Source organism: Chiloscyllium plagiosum, unplaced genomic scaffold (assembly GCF_037043375.1).
Source record: "Chiloscyllium plagiosum isolate Xiang-an unplaced genomic scaffold, Cpla_swu_hap1 HiC_scaffold_20, whole genome shotgun sequence".
NCBI classification, from domain to species: domain Eukaryota; kingdom Metazoa; phylum Chordata; class Chondrichthyes; order Orectolobiformes; family Hemiscylliidae; genus Chiloscyllium; species Chiloscyllium plagiosum.
The window spans coordinates 11,127,549-11,147,393 of NW_028270158.1; the positions used below are offsets into that span (position 1 = coordinate 11,127,549).

Sequence of the window (19,845 nt, forward strand, 5' to 3'; positions counted from 1 at the left end):
TTAAATAAGGGGACTAAAGCTGCTCACCGTACTCCAGGCATGGTCTCCCCAGCACCTTGTACAGTCGCAGGAAGACTTCCCTACTCTTACTCCAACTCCCTTGAAATAAGGGCCCACATTCCATGACCCTTCCTGATTACCTGCTGTCCCTGTGTGCTAATTTTCTGTGTTTAATGCACAAGCAATCCCAAAGTACTTTTGTGTTTCATTTTTTCTGCCTTTAATTTATTTCTCCATTGAAACAACATTCTGTTTTTAGAATCCCTACAGTGTGGAAACAGGCCCTTCGGCCCAGCAAGTCCACACTGAACCTCCGAAGAATGTCCCACCCAAACCCATTCCCCGGCATTTACCCATGATTCATGCACATAACTTATACAGAGGAGCCTCGATTATCCAAACGAGATTGGCGGGCACTATATCGTTCGGGTATATGATTATTTGGTTAATTGGTTCACTGCCTTTCCTCTGGGGTTTGGAGTTTTCTGTTCAGTCCGCTCCCCGTTCAGGAGACGTGAGAGCAGCACACAGCGCGCGGGCCCCTGCTCCCCTCCCCCAAGCCATCTGCCCCCACCCACCCTGAACCCCATCCACCCCCAAACCCCATCCACCCCACCCACCCCCAACCGCATCCACCCCCACCCACCCCCAACCCCATTCACCCCCACCAACCCCAACCCCATCCACCACACCCACCCTGAACCCCATCCACCCCAACCCATCCACCCCCACTCACACCCACCCACCCCCAACCCCATCCCCCCCACTCACCCCCACACGCCCCTAACCCCATCCAGCTCCATCCACCCCCACCTACCCCCAACCCCATCCATCCCCACACGCCCCCCAACCCCACCCACTCCCAACCCCACCCACGTCCACCCACCTCCAACCCCATCCACCCCCACCCACCCCCACACGTCCCCAACCCCAGCCACCCCCAGCCACCTCCAACCCCATCCACCCCCACGTGACCCCAGCCCCATCCGCCCCACCCAACCCCCAACCCCATCCATCCCCACCCACTCCCAAACCCACCCATCCCCACATGCTCCCAACCCCATCCACCCCCAAACCCCATCCACCCCCAACCCCATCCACCCGCACCCACCCCCACCCACCCCAACCCCATCCACCCCAACTCGCCCCCAACCCTATCCGCCCCCACCTAACCCCAACCCTACCCACCCCCACCCACCCCCAACCCCATCCACCCCCACCCACCCCAACCCCATCCACCCCAACTCGCCCCCAATCCCACCCACCCCCACACGCCCCAACCCCATCCACCCCCACCCACCCCTAATCCCATTGATCCCCACACGCCCCCAACCCCATCCACCCCACCCACCCCCAACCGCATCCACCCCCACCCAACCCCAACCCCATCCGCCCCCAACCACCCCCAACCCCATTCCCAATGAAGGGCTTTTGCCTGAAACGTCGATTTTCCTGCTCCTCGGATGCTACCTGACCTGCTGTGCTTTTCCAGCACCACTCTAGTCTAAACTCTGATCTCCAGCATCTGCAGTCCTCACCTTTGCCCTGCAGAAGACCATCGCATAACATACACTTCAATAAATATTGGAAACTTCTCTTGCAGCAGAATTCAAGGCACCCAAATACAAAAATACCCAGAGTGTCTCCCCTCTAAACTCAGGACTGCCACCTTTTTCAATCCCCAAACTCCACAGTCAGCCGTCATCGGGGGGAGCGGTTTTCGGGGGTGGGGTTTTGGGGTGTCTGCTTCATTCCCGATGTTCTGGGATTTCTGGAGGAGGGGGATTATGAGTGGCTGGTTCTTGCTACCTGACGGCATGTACTGAAGGATTTCACTGGACAGGTGTTCCTGATGGTCTAGGCTGCAGATCATGCCACAAGCTTCCAGGAGGTGACCAAAGTGGAAAGGAGGTGTATTCACCCCAGGATTGGGCCCACAGAGGACAGACTCATCAGTGCAGCCGGATGGGACGTGGAGTCAGTCATTTCCTCTGCCATCCATCTGCTGCTGTCACTGATCCACTGATCTTTCCAAAACCACCTCAGACCCTTCACTGCTGCAATATTGGGGTGTGTTGCCAATCTACTGTTTGCCAATTGTTACACACCAGGCATTCGGCCATAACAAAAATAGGAACAGGAGTAGGCGATTTGTCCCTCAAGCCTGGTCTTTCCTCCCCTTTCCCCAATAACTCTTGATTCCCCAACTGATCAAGAATCTATCTCCGCCTTAAATATGCACAAGGACTCTGCCATCACAGCTCTCTGTGGTAAGGAGTTCCAAAGACTCCCAACCCTCTGAGAGAAGAAATGTCTCTTTATCTCAGTCTTAAATTGGTGCCCCTTTATTTTGAGATTATGCCCCGTGGTCATCGACTCTCCTATGAGGGGAACATCATCTCAGCATTAACCCTGCCTAAGAAAAATGTATGTTTCAATGAGATAATTTCTCAATCTTCTAAACTCCAGTGGGTTGGATCTCAAACCTGCTCAGCCTTTGCTCATGAGGCAATCACGCCATACTGGGAATCATCCTAGGGAAACTTCTCTGAACTGTCTCCAATGACATGATATCTTTCCTTAAATAAGGGGACTAAAGCTGCTCACCATACTCCAGGTTTGGTCTCATTGTACAGTCGCAGGAAGACTTCCCTACTCTTATACTCCAACTTGCTTGAAATAAGGGCCTACATTCCATGACCCTTCCTGATTACCTGTGTCCCTGTGTGCAAACTTTCTGTGTTTAATGCACAAGCAATCCCAAAGTACTTTTGTGTTGCATTTTTTCTGCCTTTAATTTATTTCTCCATTGAAACAGCATTGTTTTTAGAATCCCTACAGTGTGGAAACAGGCCCTTCGGCCCAGCAAGTCCACACTGACCCTCCGAAGAGTGTCCCACCCAAACCCATTCCCCGACACTTACCCATGATTCATGCACATAACCTATACAGAGGAACCTCGATTATCCAAACGAGATTGGCGGGCACTATATCGTTCGGGTATATGATTATTTGGTTAATTGGTTCACTGCCTTTCCTCTGGGGTTTGACGTTTTCTGTTCAGTCCGCTCCCCGTTCAGGAGACGAGAGAGCAGCACACAGCGCGTGGGCCCCTGCTCCCCCCCAAGCCATCTGCCCCCACCCCCCAACCCCATCCATCCCCACCGCCCCCAACCCCATCCACCCCCACCATCCCCAACCTCATCCACCCCACCCACCCTGAACCCCATCCACCCCCAAATCCCATCCACCCCACCCACCCCCAACCACATCCACCCCCAAACCCCATCCACCCCGAACCCCATCCACCCCCAAACTACATCCACCCACCCACCCCAACCCCATCCACCCTCACCCACTTCCAACCCTATTGACCCCCAACTCGCCCCCAACCCCATCCGCCCCTACCCACCTCAACCCCATCCACCCCACCCCCCCAACCCTGTCCGCCCCTGCCCATCCCCAACCCCATCCACCCCCACCCACCCCCAACACCATCCACCCCCACCCACCCCCCAATCCCATCCACCCCCACCCACACCCAACCCCATCCACCCCAACCCACCCTCAAACCTATCCACCCCACCCACCCCCACCCACTCCCTATCCCATCCACCCCCACCCACCCTCAAACCCATCCACCCCCACCCACTCCCAACCCCATCCACCCCCACCCACCCTCAACCCCATCCATCCCCACCTACCCCCAACCCCATCCACCCCCAACCACATTCATCACTGCCCACCCCAACCCCGTCTGCCCCCACCCATCTCCCAAACCCATCTGACACCAGCCCCCGCCCACCCGCACCCCACCCCATCCCCCAACCCCATCCAACACCGCCCCCTCTCTTGGGCAGCCAGACTGGACACCAACAACAAGACTGCTGTTGCTGCCTCTTTGGGGTGGGTGGGTGAGTCTCCAAATCACTCACTCACTCTCTCTCACACACGCACCCTTTTACTGCAACGTTTTGACAGGTTCCACCTCTGCCTTGTACAGGACAATGTTGGAGAGATTATCTGGGGAAGGGGGTTTACAGTATACCCTTGTGTAGAACTCCAGGGAAAGTGTGGGGGGACAGAGAGAGGGGGGTGGGAGGTCAGTCATTTGGAGACTGTGCCTAGGCTCCCATCAGTCCAGGACTGTTCTCGGCAGCATTTCGGGAAGCGGAGTTCACTTTTAATCACAAGACGCAATCAGTGTTGGAAACACATCTTTGATGTAATGTTTCTATCGGGACCTCAAGATCTCTTTCAGATAATCCGATAATCGAGCTTCCTCTTCACCTAACATCATTAAATTGTGGGAGGGAACCAGAGCACCCAGAGGAAGCCCATGCAGACACAGAGAGAACGAGGGAACTCCACACAGATAGTCACCCAAGGCTGAATTTGAAGCCAGTCCCTGGCATTGAGGCAGCAGTGCTAACCACTGAGCCACCGTGCTGCACCTGTTCTTTTGTTCTCCCTTCCCAAAATGAATAAATTCACATTTACCCACATTATACTTCATTTTCCAACTTTTTGCCCATTGACTTAACCTATCAATAACTCTCTGTAACTTTGGTATTCCTCTTACAACCTGCCTTTCTACCTATCCTTTCCTGCCTTTCCTTAAGCAACCAATGACTCTGTGAAAAAGCATGAGGAAAGCCCCTTTCCACTATCGCTACCATCACTGAGTGCCTTTGGGCTCCATCAGCTCCAGGGAATGCAGTAGTTGATATCAGTGTTCACTTTGAAACTGTTAAGTATGTGTAGTGTCTTCCAGCGAGCTTCGAAAGTGGTAAGGGCTGAATTAGACGGATCGAGTGAAAGGAAAATGGACAAGCCCTTTTGACAATGCTCTGTCCAAGAGGGCATTGGATGGACTTTTACATAGTGATGATGTGAGGGATATGGGGAAAAGGCAGGAGATTGGCACTAGATAATACAGCTAGATTAAATAAGAGCCAATGCAGACATTATGATCTGAATGGGCACCTTCTGCAATTCTGATGTTCTTTTGCGTGCTGCTTTCTGCTGCCAGCGAGAGTTTAAATAAATAGGGAGGCCTCACTACAGTCATACGGGGCCTTAATGAGACCACTCCCAGAGTATTGTGTGAGGTTTTGGTCTCTCTGCTAAAGAACGGATATACTTGCCACTGAGGGAGTGTAGCAGAGATTCAGAGTCTGGGGAGAGATTAATCTGACTGGGCCGTAATCACTAGCGATGAGAAGGGATTTAATTGCAATGTATAAAATTCTAAAAAAAACTGGACAGACGCGATGTGGGGAAGATGCTTCTCCTGGGTGAGAAGTCCATAACCAGGGTACACAGTCTCAGGGAATTGGCTAGACCGTTTAGGACTGAGGTCAGGAATGTCTTTTTCACTCAAAGACTACTGAACCTGTGAAACTCCCTACCACAGAAGACCAAGTCGGTGAATACTTTCAAGAAATTAAGAGACACATTTTTAGATTTTTAAAGTCACCAAGGGCGTTGGGGAGAAATCCGGAATATGATGTTGAGATGGATGATCAGCCATTGTCATAGTGAATGATGGAGCTGCTCCTATTTTCTATGTTTCTTTACATTGGTGATGGAGAGTCATAGAGTCCCTACAGTGTGGAAGCAGGCTATTCAGCCCATCACATCCATGGCGACCCTCCAAAGAGCAGCATGCCTGGACCTCCCCCCCCCCCCCCCACCCCATCGCTTCATTTTCCCATGGCTAACCCATCTAGCTTGCACTTCCCTGGACACAATGAGGCAATTTAGCATGGCTAGTCCACCGTAACCTGCACATCTTTGGAATGTGGGAGGAAACTGTAGACATGTGGAAAATGTGCAAGCTCCACACGGAAAGTCACCCAAGGGTGGAATCGAACCTGGGTCCATGGTGCTGTGAGGCACCATGCCGCCTGTGTCAGTGACATATAAAATCCTTCTGTTTTGTTAATTGTCTTTTTGTTCCCTTCCCCCTTTCCACCTGGAACAGGACGAGAGAGATCATCATCGAGTTCCTCAGCGTCGTCCCTGAGCTCGGAACAGTTAAGTCCGGCTTGTTCCTGTAACTCAACCAACGGAAATACCGGGAGTTTACTTTGCTCTGACACACAGTATGTCTAACAACCCTTTACCATTTCTGTCAATGTATCTGAGTAGTCCTCATGACTTTCTCACCTCATTCTTTGATGTTAACAGAGAAGGGGGAACTGGTTACCATTAATCTTTTCCTGTGCATTAAGGCCTAAGTGTGGGGGGGGGTATTCTCTGACTTATGAATAACATCTTATACAAGGGTGCCATTTTAAAGAGTGTGGCGCTGGAAAAGCACAGCAGGTCAGGCAGCATCCGAGCAGCAGGAGAGTCAATCCATCCTATTCCTGATGAAGGGCCTATGCTCGAAACGTCGACTCTCTGGCTCCTCAGATGCTGCCTGACCGTCTGTGCTTTTCCAGCACCACACTCTTTGACTCTGATCTCCAGCATCTGCAGTCCTCACTTTCTCCCTGTCATCTTAAAGATCTGACAATATGCACATTTCCTGCGAACGGCTATTTTAGATTGTCTTATGTTGTGTTCTGACTTGCGTACAAATTGACTTGCGAATGGACTCCTTTCTGCTCTTGCCGCTGTTTCACACACAACACAGGGTCAAATCTCGTGTGGCTCCACAGTGTATTGAATTTGAGTCATCAAAACCAGAGTCCAGTGAGGGCAGCTCCATGTTACTGAATTACTGGTGAGCTGCCAACGTCACCAAGGCTAACTGCTAAGGGCTTGCTTTCCGAGCTGTGGATTGAAAGTGGATTATTGAGGACAAGATGGATTGAATGTTGATCTGAATCTGATCCTTATTGCACCCCTGAACTCTCAGTGTGCTGAATAAAGGCACTGACTCCCTGAAGTGGGAACTCTTGCGGTATTGAACATTGAAAGGGATTTAAAACCTCCAAAGCTTCAAGGGTTTTTGAGTAAAATCCACCTTAAAAAATTCACTCCCTCCGCCATCAACATGCAGAAGCTGCAGTGTGCACCATCTGTAAGATACACCACAACAACTCACCAAGGGTCCCTGACCCATCCAAACACACAACCTCTTCCATCAATAAATACAAGTTTCCCTAGGGTGGGGGATTTCAAGACACATTTTTATGGTGAGAGGAGAGAGATTTAATAAAGACATGAGGGGAACGTCTTTTGCACAGAGAGTGGTTCAGGTGTGGAATGGACTTCCAGAGGAAGTGGTGGATGTGGATACATGTAGGTTTAAAAGACATTTGGATGGACACATGAATGGGAAAGGTTTGGAGGGATATGGGCAAGGAGATGGCAGGTGGGACTAGTTTAGCTTGGGATTATGGGCAACATGGACTCTTTGGACCAAAGAGTTTCTGTGTTGTATGACGATGACTCCAACAGATGCATCAGAACACCATCATCTGCAAGTTCCTCTCCATGTCGTGTACCATCCTAGCTTTTAAATATTTCGGCATTCCTTCAGTGTTCACTGGATCAGAATCCCAGAACTCCCTCCCTAACAGCTCTGTGGGTGAACTGGAGCAATAATATAACTCCAGTTCACTGCCCCCTCTAAGGGATACACAATACATGCTGGACTAACAAATGGTGTCCACATTTTTTGAACAAATCAATAATTTTTTTAAAAAAGCAATAACGTCACATTTAAAAAATCATCACCTTTACTTGACAGAGCTTTACTTACTTTGTAGTAAAGAAAATCTTACATTTATATCAGAAACAAAAAACAGAAATTGTGACAGAAACTCAGTAGATCTGGCAGCATCTGTGGAGAGAAAGCAGAGTTAATATTTTGAGTCCAGTAAGTGGCACGGTGGCTCAGTGGTTAGCACTGCTGCCTCACAGCACCAGGGACTTCAGTTTGATTCCAGCCTCAGGCAACTGTCTGTGTGGAATTTGCACATTTTCCCCGTGTCTGTTTGGTTCCCTCCTGCTATCCAAAAATGTGCAGTTTAGGTGAATTGGCCATGATAGGTTGCCCATAGTGTTCGGGGATAGTTGCATTAGTCAGGGTTACCTATAGGATAGGGGAATGGGTCTGGGTGGGTATCACTTCGGCGGGTCGGTGTGGACTTGTTAGGCCGAAGGGCCTGTTTCCACACTGCTGGGATTCTTTGCCCCCTCTTCAGAACTAAAAATGGTTACATTTATATGATACTTTGCATGGACGTTGGCCAGCTGTCATGTAAGAGATGTAGCAGAAAATTTATACATAACAAGCTACCACAAACAGCAATTTGATTACAACTAGGTAATCTGTTTTTATTATGGTGGTTCGGGGATAAATATTGGCCAGGATCCAGATCCACCAAATGTGTTCTTTTACTGAATAGTTCCAGGAATTACTTACATCCACTGGGGAGGACAGGCAGAGCCCCAGTTTGAAGCTTCTTATCTCAACAATGCAGAGCTCGATTGCTATTATATTCCAGCTTAAGGCCATAAGAAATAGGAACTGGAGTAGGCCATTTGGCTCCTTGAACCTGCTCCACCATTCAGTAGGATCATGGCTGTTCCAACATTCCTCACATCCGCTTTCCTGCCCTTTCCCCATAACCCTTGATTCTCCGACTGATTAAGAATCTATCTATCTCAGCTGTAACTATACACAAGGTGTGATCTATATGGACTTCAGTAAGGTGTTCGACAAGGTTCCCCATGGGAGACTGGTTAGCAAGGTTAGATCTCATGGAACATAGGGAGAATTAGCCACTTGGATACAGAACTGGCTCAAAGGTAGAAGACAGAGGCTGGTGGTGGAGGGTTGTTTTTCAGACTGGAGGCCTGTGGCAGTGGAGTGCCACAAGGATGGGTGCTGGGTTCACTACTTTTTGTCATTTACATAAATGATTTGGATGCGAGCATAAGAGGTACAGTTAGTAAGTTTGCAGATGACACCAAAATTGGAGGTGTAGTGGACAGCGAAGAGGGTTACCTCAGATTACAACAAGATCTGGACCAGATGGGCCAATGAGCTGAGAAGTGGCAGATGGAGTTTAATTCAGATAAATGCGGAGTGCTGCATTTTGGGAAAGCAAATCTTAGCAGGAGTTACACACTTAATGGTAAGGTCTAGGGAGTGTTGCTAAACAAAGAGACCTTGGAGTGCAGGTTCATAGCTCCTTGAAAGTGGAGTCGCAGGTAGATAGGATAGTGAAGAAGGCGTTTGATATGCTTTCCTTTATTGGTCAGAGTATTTAGTACAGGAGTTGGGAGGTCATGTTGTGGGTGTTGAGGACATTGTTTAGGCCACTGTTGGAATATTTCGTGCAATTCTGGTCTCCTTCCTATCAGAAAGATGTTGTGAAACTTGAAAGGGTTCAGAAAAGATTTACAAGGATGTTGTCAGGGTTGGAGGATTTGAGCTATAGGGAGAGGCTGAACAGCTGGGACTAGATTGGGTTGGGATATTTGGTCGGCATGGACTGGTTGGACCAAAGGGTCTGTTTCCATGCTGTACATCTCTATGACACTGCCCCCCTCTCTGAGGTGAGGCTTTAATAACATAGAATCCCTACAGTGTGGAAACAGGCCATTTGGCCCAACACGTCCACACTGACCCTCTGAAGAGTAACCCACCCAGACCCATTCCCCTACTTTAGTACTCTACCTTTCCCCGGACTAACACACCTAATCTACACATCGCTGAACACTACAGGACAATTTACCGTAGCCAATTCACCCAACCTGTACATCTTTGGACTGTGGAAAGAAACCCATGCAGGCCCAAGGAGAACATGCAAACACCACACAGACAATCACCTGGAATTGAACCCAGGTCCCTGGCGCTGTGAGGCAGCAGTGCTAGCTACCATGCCACCCTGGCTTGACTTTTACACTTGGATCATGCAATGGGACTTGAAGCCAGGTCCTCAGGACTCAGAGGTGAAGGTGCTCCCAACTGAGCCACAGTTGATGTGGTGAGAATATTTCCTGCACTGAGCACCATGGCTGAGAGATGATACCTCCCCATGCTGATCCTGTGTAAGGGTGGCCCCAGCCAAGAAAGTAAGTAATAGGCAGTTACGGTTCTCCCTCCTACCATTCTTCTATCTACTAGACTGTCAGAGAAAATTAATCCTGGCCTATTTTTCAAACTTCAAGTCCTTCAGACTAAGAATACTATGGAGGCTTGTTCGCTCAGTTGTTTGAGCAGCTAAACCAAGTCTGTGCCATACCATGTGATAGGATTGCTGCCACGATCATCTCAAAGCCGATAAAGCTACATGACTTGGTCTAGCGCGGTAAAGGAAAACCACTGACTGGTCTAACTAGAATATGGAATGAGCTGCCAGAGGAAGTGGTGGAGGCTGGTACAATTACAGCATTTAAAAGGCATTTGGATGGATATATGAATAGGAAGGGTTTAGAGGGATATAGACGGGGTGCTGGCAGGTGGGACTAGATTGGGTTGGGATATCTGGTCGGCATGGACGAGTTGGGCTGAAGGGTCTGTTTCTGTGCTGTACATTTCCATGACTCTATGACACTAAACGAGGCTTTTTTCTTGAACGAGGAGTGTGGTTATTACATATTAGCGACTCGTTACTTTCTTATCCCAGACATTGTGACAGAGACTGTGAGAAGGATTGGAATATTAAGTCTTTTTTCACTAAGATCCCAAAAAGTTCAGCTCACAATTCCATATGACATTATCACAGTGGGTGGTGTTTAAGTTCTGCTCAGTATTAACCCTTTCAAACCTTACACCCTTACACAACAGGCATTGAGCATCTGGAGGTCAGTGAAGTGTTCATCTGGAAAGAAAGAGTGAAGGAAAGGAAGAGCTTACAGTGATTTCATAACCTCAAAATGTCACCAACACTTTCCTGTGATGGAAGGTGTCATCAACAGCAGCATCTGCTCAGCAATAACCTGCTCAGTGACACCCAGTTTGGGTTCCACCAGGGCCACTCAACTCCTGACCTCATTACAGCCTTGGTTCAAACATGGGCAAAAGAGCTGAATTCCAGAGGGGAGGTGGGTGTGACAGCCCTTGACATCAAGGCTGCATTTGACCAAGTGTGACATCAATGAGTCCTGGCAAAACTGGAATCAATGGGGATCAGGGGACAAACTCTCCAGTGGTTGCAGTCATAGCTGGCACATAGGAAGATGGTTGTGTCTGCTGGAGGTCAGTCATCTCCAGGACATCTCTACAGGAGTTCCTCAGGGTAGTGTCCTAGGTCCAACCATCGTCAGGAATTTAATCAAAGACATTCCCTCTATCACAAGGTCAGAAGTGGGGATGTTCACCAATGAATGCACAATCTTCAGCAACATTTGCAGTTGCTCAGATACTGAAGCAGAGCATGTTCAAATGCAAACGAGATATGGACAGTATTTTGGCTTAGGCTGACGAGCGGCAAGTAACATTCGTGCCACAAAAATGCCAGGCTATGATCATCACTAATATGAGACTATTTAATCAGGGCCTCCTTGACATTCAATGGTGTTGTCATCACTGACTCCCCTACTACCAACATCCTGCAGGTTGCCATTGACCAGAAACTCAGCTGGACTCACCTCATAAACACAATAGGCTACAAAAGGAGGTCAGAGGCTAGGAATACTGCAGCGAGTAACTGATCTCCTGACTCCCCAAAGCCTGCCCACCATCTACAAGGCACCACATCCACAAATTTCCACTCCCTCCACTACTGGCATTCAGTAGGAGCAGTGTGTAATATCAGCAAGATGCACTGCAGAAATTCACGAAAGATCTTCAGACAGCACCTTCCAAACCCACAACTATATCTATCTAGAAGGACATGGGCAGCAGACACATGGGAGTACCAGCGCCTCCAAGTTCCCCTCCAAGTGATACACCATCCCGACTTGGAAATATATTATTATTCCTTCATTGTCGTTGGGTAAAAGTTCTGGAACTCTCTCCGTAACAACATTGTGGGTCTATCTACAGCATGCAGACTGCAGCAGTTCAAGAAGTCAGCTCACCACCACCTTCTCAAGGGCAACTAGAAATGCTGGCCCAGCCAGTGACACCAATGTCCGACACATGAATTTAAAAAGAAGTGCAGTCTTTATTGCAGTGTAATAAAATTTGAAGAGGTTTCCGTGCTTTTAGATTACGACTGCTCCATTCTCCATTAAATGTAGAACATAGAACATTACAGCGCAGTACAAGCCCTTTGGCCCTTGACTTTGCACCAACCTGTGAAACCAATCTGTAGTCTAGCTAACCTACACTACTCCATTTTCATCCATATGTTTATCTAATGGCTATTTAATGCCCTTAAAGTTGGTGAGTCTACTGCTGTTGCAAAGTGATAAAGTGAAAATCCTGCAGGCCACCTCTACCTTTTACTATTAGTCTGCATCCAAACTGATTTCAACCCTCAGCAACGGGGGAAATGATGCTGTAGTATTAATGTCACAGTGACCCAGTAATACAGAAGATGGTGTATGGCTTGGAGGGGAACTTATAGGTGCTGGTATTCCCATGTGTCTGCTGCCCATGTCTTTCTAGATGGACATGGTTTTGGGTTTGGAAGGCGCCATCTGAGGATCTTTGGTGAATTTCTGCAGTGCACCTTGTAGATATTACACACTGCTGCTTCTGAGTGCCAGTAGTGGAGGGAGTGGAAATTTGTGGATGTGGTGCCTTGCAGATGGTGAACTGGCTTTGGGGAGCCAGGAGGTGAGTTACTCGCTGCAGTGTTCCTAGTCTCTGACCTCCTTTTGTAGCCACTGTGTTTATGAGGTGAGTCCAGTTGATTTTCTGGTCAATGGTAACCTGCAGGATCAGACTATGGCCTGAGTTCAAATCCCACTATGGTAACTGATGGAGTTTAATATCAGTTGATACATCTGGATTATGAAGTTGGTGAATTGTCACCACAGTAACTATCATCAATTGTCATAACAGTCCTTCTTGTTCAGTAGTGTCCTTCGGGAGAGGAGATCTGCTAGCCCTAGGTGGTTGACCTTTACCTGCCCTTTACAAGGTCTATGGGATAGGCCCAATTAGCTCAGTTGACTGGTTTTCAATGCAGCATACGTGGGTTCAATTCCCACACGGGCTGAGGTCACCATGAAAGTTTGGTATCGCTACCAAGCCTCGGGCTAAACTCTAATGAGAGGGTGGGACTATGGTAACTTTACCCTATACCCCTTACTCTAATTCTGGAGGTGACCATAAGCCAACTGCGAGAATATGGGAGAGCAATAGAAATGGTCAGATTGTAACATGTCTGTTTAGACATGACTTTGTGCTGCACTTGTGCCATGCCCCACTGGAGTTCGAGAACAGGGTCAATAAAGGGTGACGCTGGTCAGGCAGCATCTGAGGAGAAAGAGAGTCAATGTTTCAGGCAGGAGCCTTCATCAGAATGAATAATGAAGGATCCTGCCCGAAATGTCAACTCTCCTGCCCCTTGGATGCTGCCTGACCTACTGTGCTTTTCCAGCTCCACGCTTTATCGACTCTAACTCGCCAGCATCTGCAGTCCTCACTATCTGCGAGTTCAAGTACAGGGATGTCTTGCTATAATTATACAGGGCCTTAAAGTCATATAGCACTGAAACAGACCCTTCAGTCCAACTCATCCACTACTGCCAACCTTCCCAAACTAAGGTAGTCCCATTTGCCTGCACTTGGCCCATATCCCTCTAAACCTTTCCTATTCATGTCCTGTCCAAATGTCTTTTAGATGTTGTAACTGTATCTGCATCTACCACTTCCTCTGGCAGCTCATTCCACACAGGACCCACCCTCTGTGTGAAAAAGGTGCGCCCCTTGGGTCCCTTTTAAATCTTTCTCCCCTCACCCTAAAATATACCATCCAGTGTAGAATTCCCCTACCTTAGGGAAAAGGCCTTTGCCATGCACCTTACCTATACTCCTCATCATTTTATAAACCTCCATAAAGTCACCCCTCAACCTCCAGTGAAAAAAGCCCCAGACACTCCAGCCTCTCCTTATAGCTCAAACCCTTGGTGAGATCACACATGGAGTATTGTGTGAAGTTTCAGAATTCTTATCTGAGGGAGGATGCTCTTGCTACAGAGAGAGTGCGGTGAATGTTTACTGGACAGACACCTGAGGTGGAAAGACTGAGGTGTGAGGAGATGGCATATTCACTGGAGTTTTGAAGAATGAGGTGTTATCTCATAGAAGCCTATAAAATTCTAACAGAACCAGACAGGGTAGATGCAGGAAGGATATTCCTGATGACAGCGGAGTCCAGAACTAGGCCTAAGGTTACGGTGTAGACCATTTAGGACTGAACTGCTGGCAAACCTCTTCACACAGAAGCTGGGGATTCACTACCCCAGAGGCCAAAACATTGTATGATTTGAATGAGTTGGATACAGTACTTGGGGCTAAAGGGATCAAAGAAAATGGGGGTGAAAAGCAGGAACAGGCTACTGATTTGGATGAGGTGAAAGTGAGGACTGCAGATGTTGGAGATCAGGTTCAAAAAGTGTGGCACGGGAAAAGCACAGCAGGTCAGGCAGCACCCGAGCAGCAGGAGAGACAACGTTTTGGGCATAAGCCCTTCATCAGGATTCAAAGGTCCGAATGGCCTGCTCCTGCCTCTGTTTTCTATGTCTCTACGTAAAGTATTTTCCCAATTTGATGGCATTGCTTGGCACTGACTTCAGCTGAGTCTGAGCAGTGCCAGAGAGAGAGAGGGAGTGAGTGAGATATCATCCTTTGTTCTGGAAGGTTGTTGGTTTTACATCATCTGAAGCATGTCAGGTCACATGTGCAGGTTGCTGCTTTGACTGTGGAGGGTGAAGGGAACTCAATATTCCTAATCAAACAAACATTTTCGAGACTGTCAGGGAGTGGAAATGGGAAAAATGTGAAACCAGCCCTACCATGATGAAACATGAATGTGTGCCCGTGTCAAATCCCCTGACAGTGGGCCTCAGAATTTGCCTCATGCTTTCACTGTAGGAGTGTCAAAACCACTTTGATGAACCACCAAGTTTTGTTTTCTCTCCCGCCGCCGAGGAGCCTTAATATTTTAATGCATGTCACAGTTTGTTTTCTAAAATTGTGCTTTTTTATCTCTTGGTTGCTATAGCAATGAGGGAATTCAGCTCGTCACCATCACCAAATCAGCAGGCCTTGGACTGACTGTGACAGGGGGATCCAACAGGCCTGATGGACCCAAAGTCTATGTGGAGGACATCATCTTGGGAGGAGATTGTCAGAAGGTAAAGATGAAATAATTGTGACAGTGACGAACCAGTGAGTTGAAAAAAACTGAGCTCACGGGAAAAAAATAAGATTCAATTTCCCATTTTTCGCGTTTTCTAACTTGAAGTTTGAGCACTCATTCCAGGCCTTGCAATAACTTGGTTCCTGAGTCCTGACTATACCCTTCACCTAGAGTTCAAATCGAACATTAGACTGTGACGCTTTATTTGGCAATTGTTGCAGACTTTTCACCCCCTCGCGGATTCACTGTCCCCTCTATACAGAGCACATCTTTCATGGTCAGCAATTCAGCTTGGCAACCTAACCAGGAGCCTTGACTATGAATCTCTGTGTTAAAACCAAGTGAATACTTTGGTCATGTGTGCGTATCTTTTAGGTTTCTGAAGGATGAACTAGTTAATGGTTTGATGAGGTGAAGCCAATGGAAAAAACATAATTGAGAACTGGTTTATTTGTCAGACTACATAGAGTCATAGAGATGTACAGCACGGAAACAGACCCTTCAGTCCAACTCATCCATGCCAACCAGACATCCCAACCCAATCTAGTCCAATTTGCCAGCACTTGGCCCATATCCCTCTAAACCCTTCCTATTCATATACCCATCCAGATGCCTTTTAAATAATGTAATTGTACCAGCCTCCACCACTTCTTCTGGCACCTAATTCCATCCACGTACCATCCTCTGCATGAAAAAGTTGCCCCTTAGGTCCCTTTTAAATTTTTCCCCACTCACCTTTAGCCTATGCCGTCTAGTTCTGTGAGATAGAACCAAGCTGTTAATGATGAATTTTAATAGTTTCCCTAATGTCTCCATTTGTAACTGAAATAGTAAAGCACGCAGTGTTTGCGATGGAGAATATACACCAACATCTTTACTCTGTGTCTGGTTAGCCCTTAATCCACTCATAGAGACCTTTCCCATTACTAACAACCACGCCCTGACCAACATGAGGTGACAGCATCTCGCCAACTCGGATGGATGAGTTCCCTTTCTCTATTCTCAGCTGTGGCTTTGTGCTGGTCTGTGGGGTTTGATGTGTCAGACTGTCATAGAGTCGTAGGGATGTAGAGCACAGAAACAAACCCTTTGGTCCAACCCGTCCATGCTGACCAGATATCCCAACCCAATCTAGTCCCACCTGCCAGTACTCGGCCCATATCCCTCCAAACCCTTCCTATTCATATACCCATCCAGATGCCTTTTAAATGTTGCAATTGTACCAGCCTCCACCATTTCCTCAACTAACCAAAGAGTGGTCTTCCTGCAACGCGGCCATCTGGAGCTTACCTTCTACTGTTCCTGATTGAACAGGTCACAGTCCATAACAAGACTCTGAATAGCTCAAGAGAGAAACTTCTCCAGCATCATTAGCCAATGCCTGATCGAAATGGTGCCAGTTTTAGTTCTGCATGACAGAACAGAGCAACCAGAAAAGATGTACGACCAATAGCTAATCTCGTGTCACCCATTGTATCCTATTAGTGAAATAACCCTTACTGCCTCGTATAATCATAAACCCAAAATAGTGGGGGAAGCAGTATTCAGTAAAGTGATTCATCTGCCTTTCATACACTTCATTGCTCCTTGCCTTCAAGTGCTGTGGGAAGGCTTCATCCCAACTTAATTTAGATATCAACTTAACAAAACTCATGCCAAGGTCATTAGTGGTGGAAATAATCAGAACTTAAGAAAGGTGACAACAATGGTCTGAGTTATAGGGAGAGGTTGGAAAAGCTAGGACTTTTTTCTTTAGAGCATAGGAGACTGAGGGGGGACCTTATAGAGATATGTAAGATCATGAGAGGCATGGATAGGGTGAATGCACTCAGTCTTTTTCTCAGGGTTAGGGAATCAAGGACTAGAGGGCAGCAGTTTAAGGTGAGAGGGGAAAGAATAAAAAGGAATCTGAGAGGCATTCTTTTTAAACAGAGGGTGGGACACATATGAAATGTGCTGCCAGTGGAAGTGGCTGAGGCAGGTACATTAACAACATTTAAAAGGCAATTGGACAAATACATGGATAGGAAAGGATTAGAAGGATATGGGCCAAGTGCAGGGAAATAGGGCTAGTGTGGATGGACATTTTGGTCAGCAAGGACCAGTTTGGGTTAAAGGGCCTGTCTCTGAGGTGTAGGACTCTTTGACTCTAATGTATGCACAGTATCCAATTCTGGTGAATCAATGCGAAACATGGATTGATGGTCTAGGATGGTGCAATGCTGTTTCATCACTGGAGATGAGGGTTCAAGTCAAGTCAAATCGAGAGGCTGAAAATCATTCAGTGATGCCTCCCAAAGTTGGGGAAGCCAGACAGGGATCCAAATGAGCTTCGGGCCTTGATGAGGAGGATTTTGGCATTGAATTGACTACCTGACTTCTAGACAGATTTTCCCCTCACTGTTCCGGGGAACTGGGTACAGAACCCATCCAGCTGTCAGTGGTGATGTCCACTCCTCCAGAAGGGACAGGGTGTGAAGGTGAAAATAACCCTCCCAGTCAGGGTGGAGGTGTATCTGCTGAGTTTGGGAGAAGACACATATTTGGTGAAGGGTATTGGTGCCTTTTGCCACCTCACCATAAGTATATTTTGATATTTTTTTAGATTTTTTTTTAGATTTCCTAGAGTGTGGAAACAGGCCCTTCGGCCCAACAAGTCCACACTGACCCTCTGAAGAGCAACCCACCCAGACTAATTCCCCAACATTTACCCCTGACTAATGCACCTAACACTATGGGCAATTGAGCATAGCCAATTTACCTAACCTGCACATCTTTGGAGTCTGGGAGGAAATCCACGCAGACACGGGGAGAATGTGCAAACTCCACACAGACAGTTGCGTTGAGCATGGCTCATGTCTGTTTCTCCAAAAGTCGACATTTGGATCATTCCACAGCAGTGACTTTTCCTACCTTGATAAGCACAAACTAAGATCTCCACAAATGTACATTTCAAAAGTCATACATTATATTGGAAAGCTGTGGAGTTCCCGCAGAAAAATTGGGTTAACCTTGTTTTTTATTCATTCATGGGATGAGGGTGTCGCTGGCTAGGCCAGCATTTATTGCCCATCCCTAATTGCCCAGAGGGCAGGTAAGAGTCAACCACATTGCTGTGGGTCTGGAGTCACACGACCAGAAAAGGATGGCAATTTCCTTCGCTAAGGACATAAGTGAAGCAAGTGGGCTTTTCCTGACAGTTGATTCATGATCATCATTAGACTCTTAATTCCAGATTTTCATTGAATTCACATTCCACCATCTGCCATGGTAGGACTCAAACCCTGAACACTACCTGGATCTCTGGATAAACAGCCTAGTTGATAATACCACAAGGCCATCACCTCCTATTGTTGAAATGCTGTACATTCTTGTCTAAGTAATGAATGATCACTGCCTGCTCCATCTCTCAATGAATTTTCTTGCAATTGTTTGAAGGATGGTCGACTCCGTCCAGGTGACCAGTTGGTTGCAATTAACAAGAAGTCTCTGATTGGAGTGACGTATGAGGAAGCTAGGAGCATCCTCAATAAAATGGCGATCGCGTAAGTAATTATTTCACACACTGTGTGTGAGCTCTATGCCTCAGGGATATCACTGTCGCCCCACAGTCAGATGTTGGTGGGTCCTCCCAGTTCTAAGCTTGAATACACAGTTTACCAGCTCAGTGCCAGCCTCATGCTGTCAGGGGTGTCATCTCTCAGAGCAGACGTCTCCTAGAGCAGTTGTCTGCTCTACACTATAGAATTAGAATCCCCAGTTTGGAAACAGGCCCTTTGGTCCAGCAAGTCTACACCAACTCTCTGAACAGTAACCCACTCAGACCCATTTCCCTATTACTCTAACCAAAAGAGAAAATGCTGGAAAATCTCAGCAGGTTGGCAGCATCTGTAAGGAGAGAAAAGAGCTGACGTTTCGAGTCTAACTGACCCTTTGTCAAAGCTAAAAAAAGGGGAGAAATAGGGAGGTATTTATACGAGGCTGAGAGAAGGTGAGTCATGGCTCCAGAGGCAAAGGTAGCAATAAAACCCTATTACTCTACATTTACCCCTAACTAATGTACCTAACCTACACATCTCTGAACACTATGGGCAATTTGCCCTGGCCAATTCACCTAACTTGCACATTTTTGGATTGTGGGAGCAAACCCACGCAGACATGAGGAAAATGTGCAAACTCCACACAGACAGTCGTCCGAGGCTGGAATTGAACATGGGTCCCTGGCGCTTGAGGCACAGTGCTAACCACTGAGCCACCGTACCACCCCACTCTTGGGTGAATGTTCAAAAAATCATTTTGGAGAGGTCTGGACGAGGTTTCCCAATATCCTGACAGCCAGGAATCTCTGAAAATGATGTGCTCATTTGTTCAAAACAAGCACACTGGAGAAACTCAGCAGGTCTGGCAGCATCTGTGGAGAGAGAAACAGAGTCAATGTGATGAGTCATGAAGGGAGGAGAGTCATACCGGACTCAAACCTTCCCTTTGTTCTCTCTCTCCACGGATGCTGCCAAACCTGCTGAGTTTCTCCATCACTCCCTGTGCTTGTTTCAGATTTTCTGTAGTATATCTAAATCTAATCTAATCTAACCTTCAAAGTTTTTCAATGTACCTCGGT

At 47.6% G+C, this 19,845-nt stretch overlaps 1 protein-coding gene across 6 annotated transcripts in view; it reads left to right on the top strand.

Moving 5' to 3' along the window:
• LOC122560847 (syntaxin-binding protein 4) overlaps nt 1–19,845 on the top strand; it is a 136,150-nt gene that overhangs the window by 72,947 nt on the left and 43,358 nt on the right. For 5 of the 6 annotated variants that reach the window (XM_043712009.2, XM_087997664.1, XM_043712006.2 and 2 more), the window contains 3 exons: nt 5,987–6,107; nt 15,090–15,222; nt 18,666–18,772. In XM_043712009.2, the coding sequence (XP_043567944.2) occupies nt 5,987–6,107; nt 15,090–15,222; nt 18,666–18,772 (361 nt within the window). The remainder of the gene's footprint in view (nt 1–5,986; nt 6,108–15,089; nt 15,223–18,665; nt 18,773–19,845) is intronic. The other variant, XM_087997665.1, reaches the window with a different exon arrangement.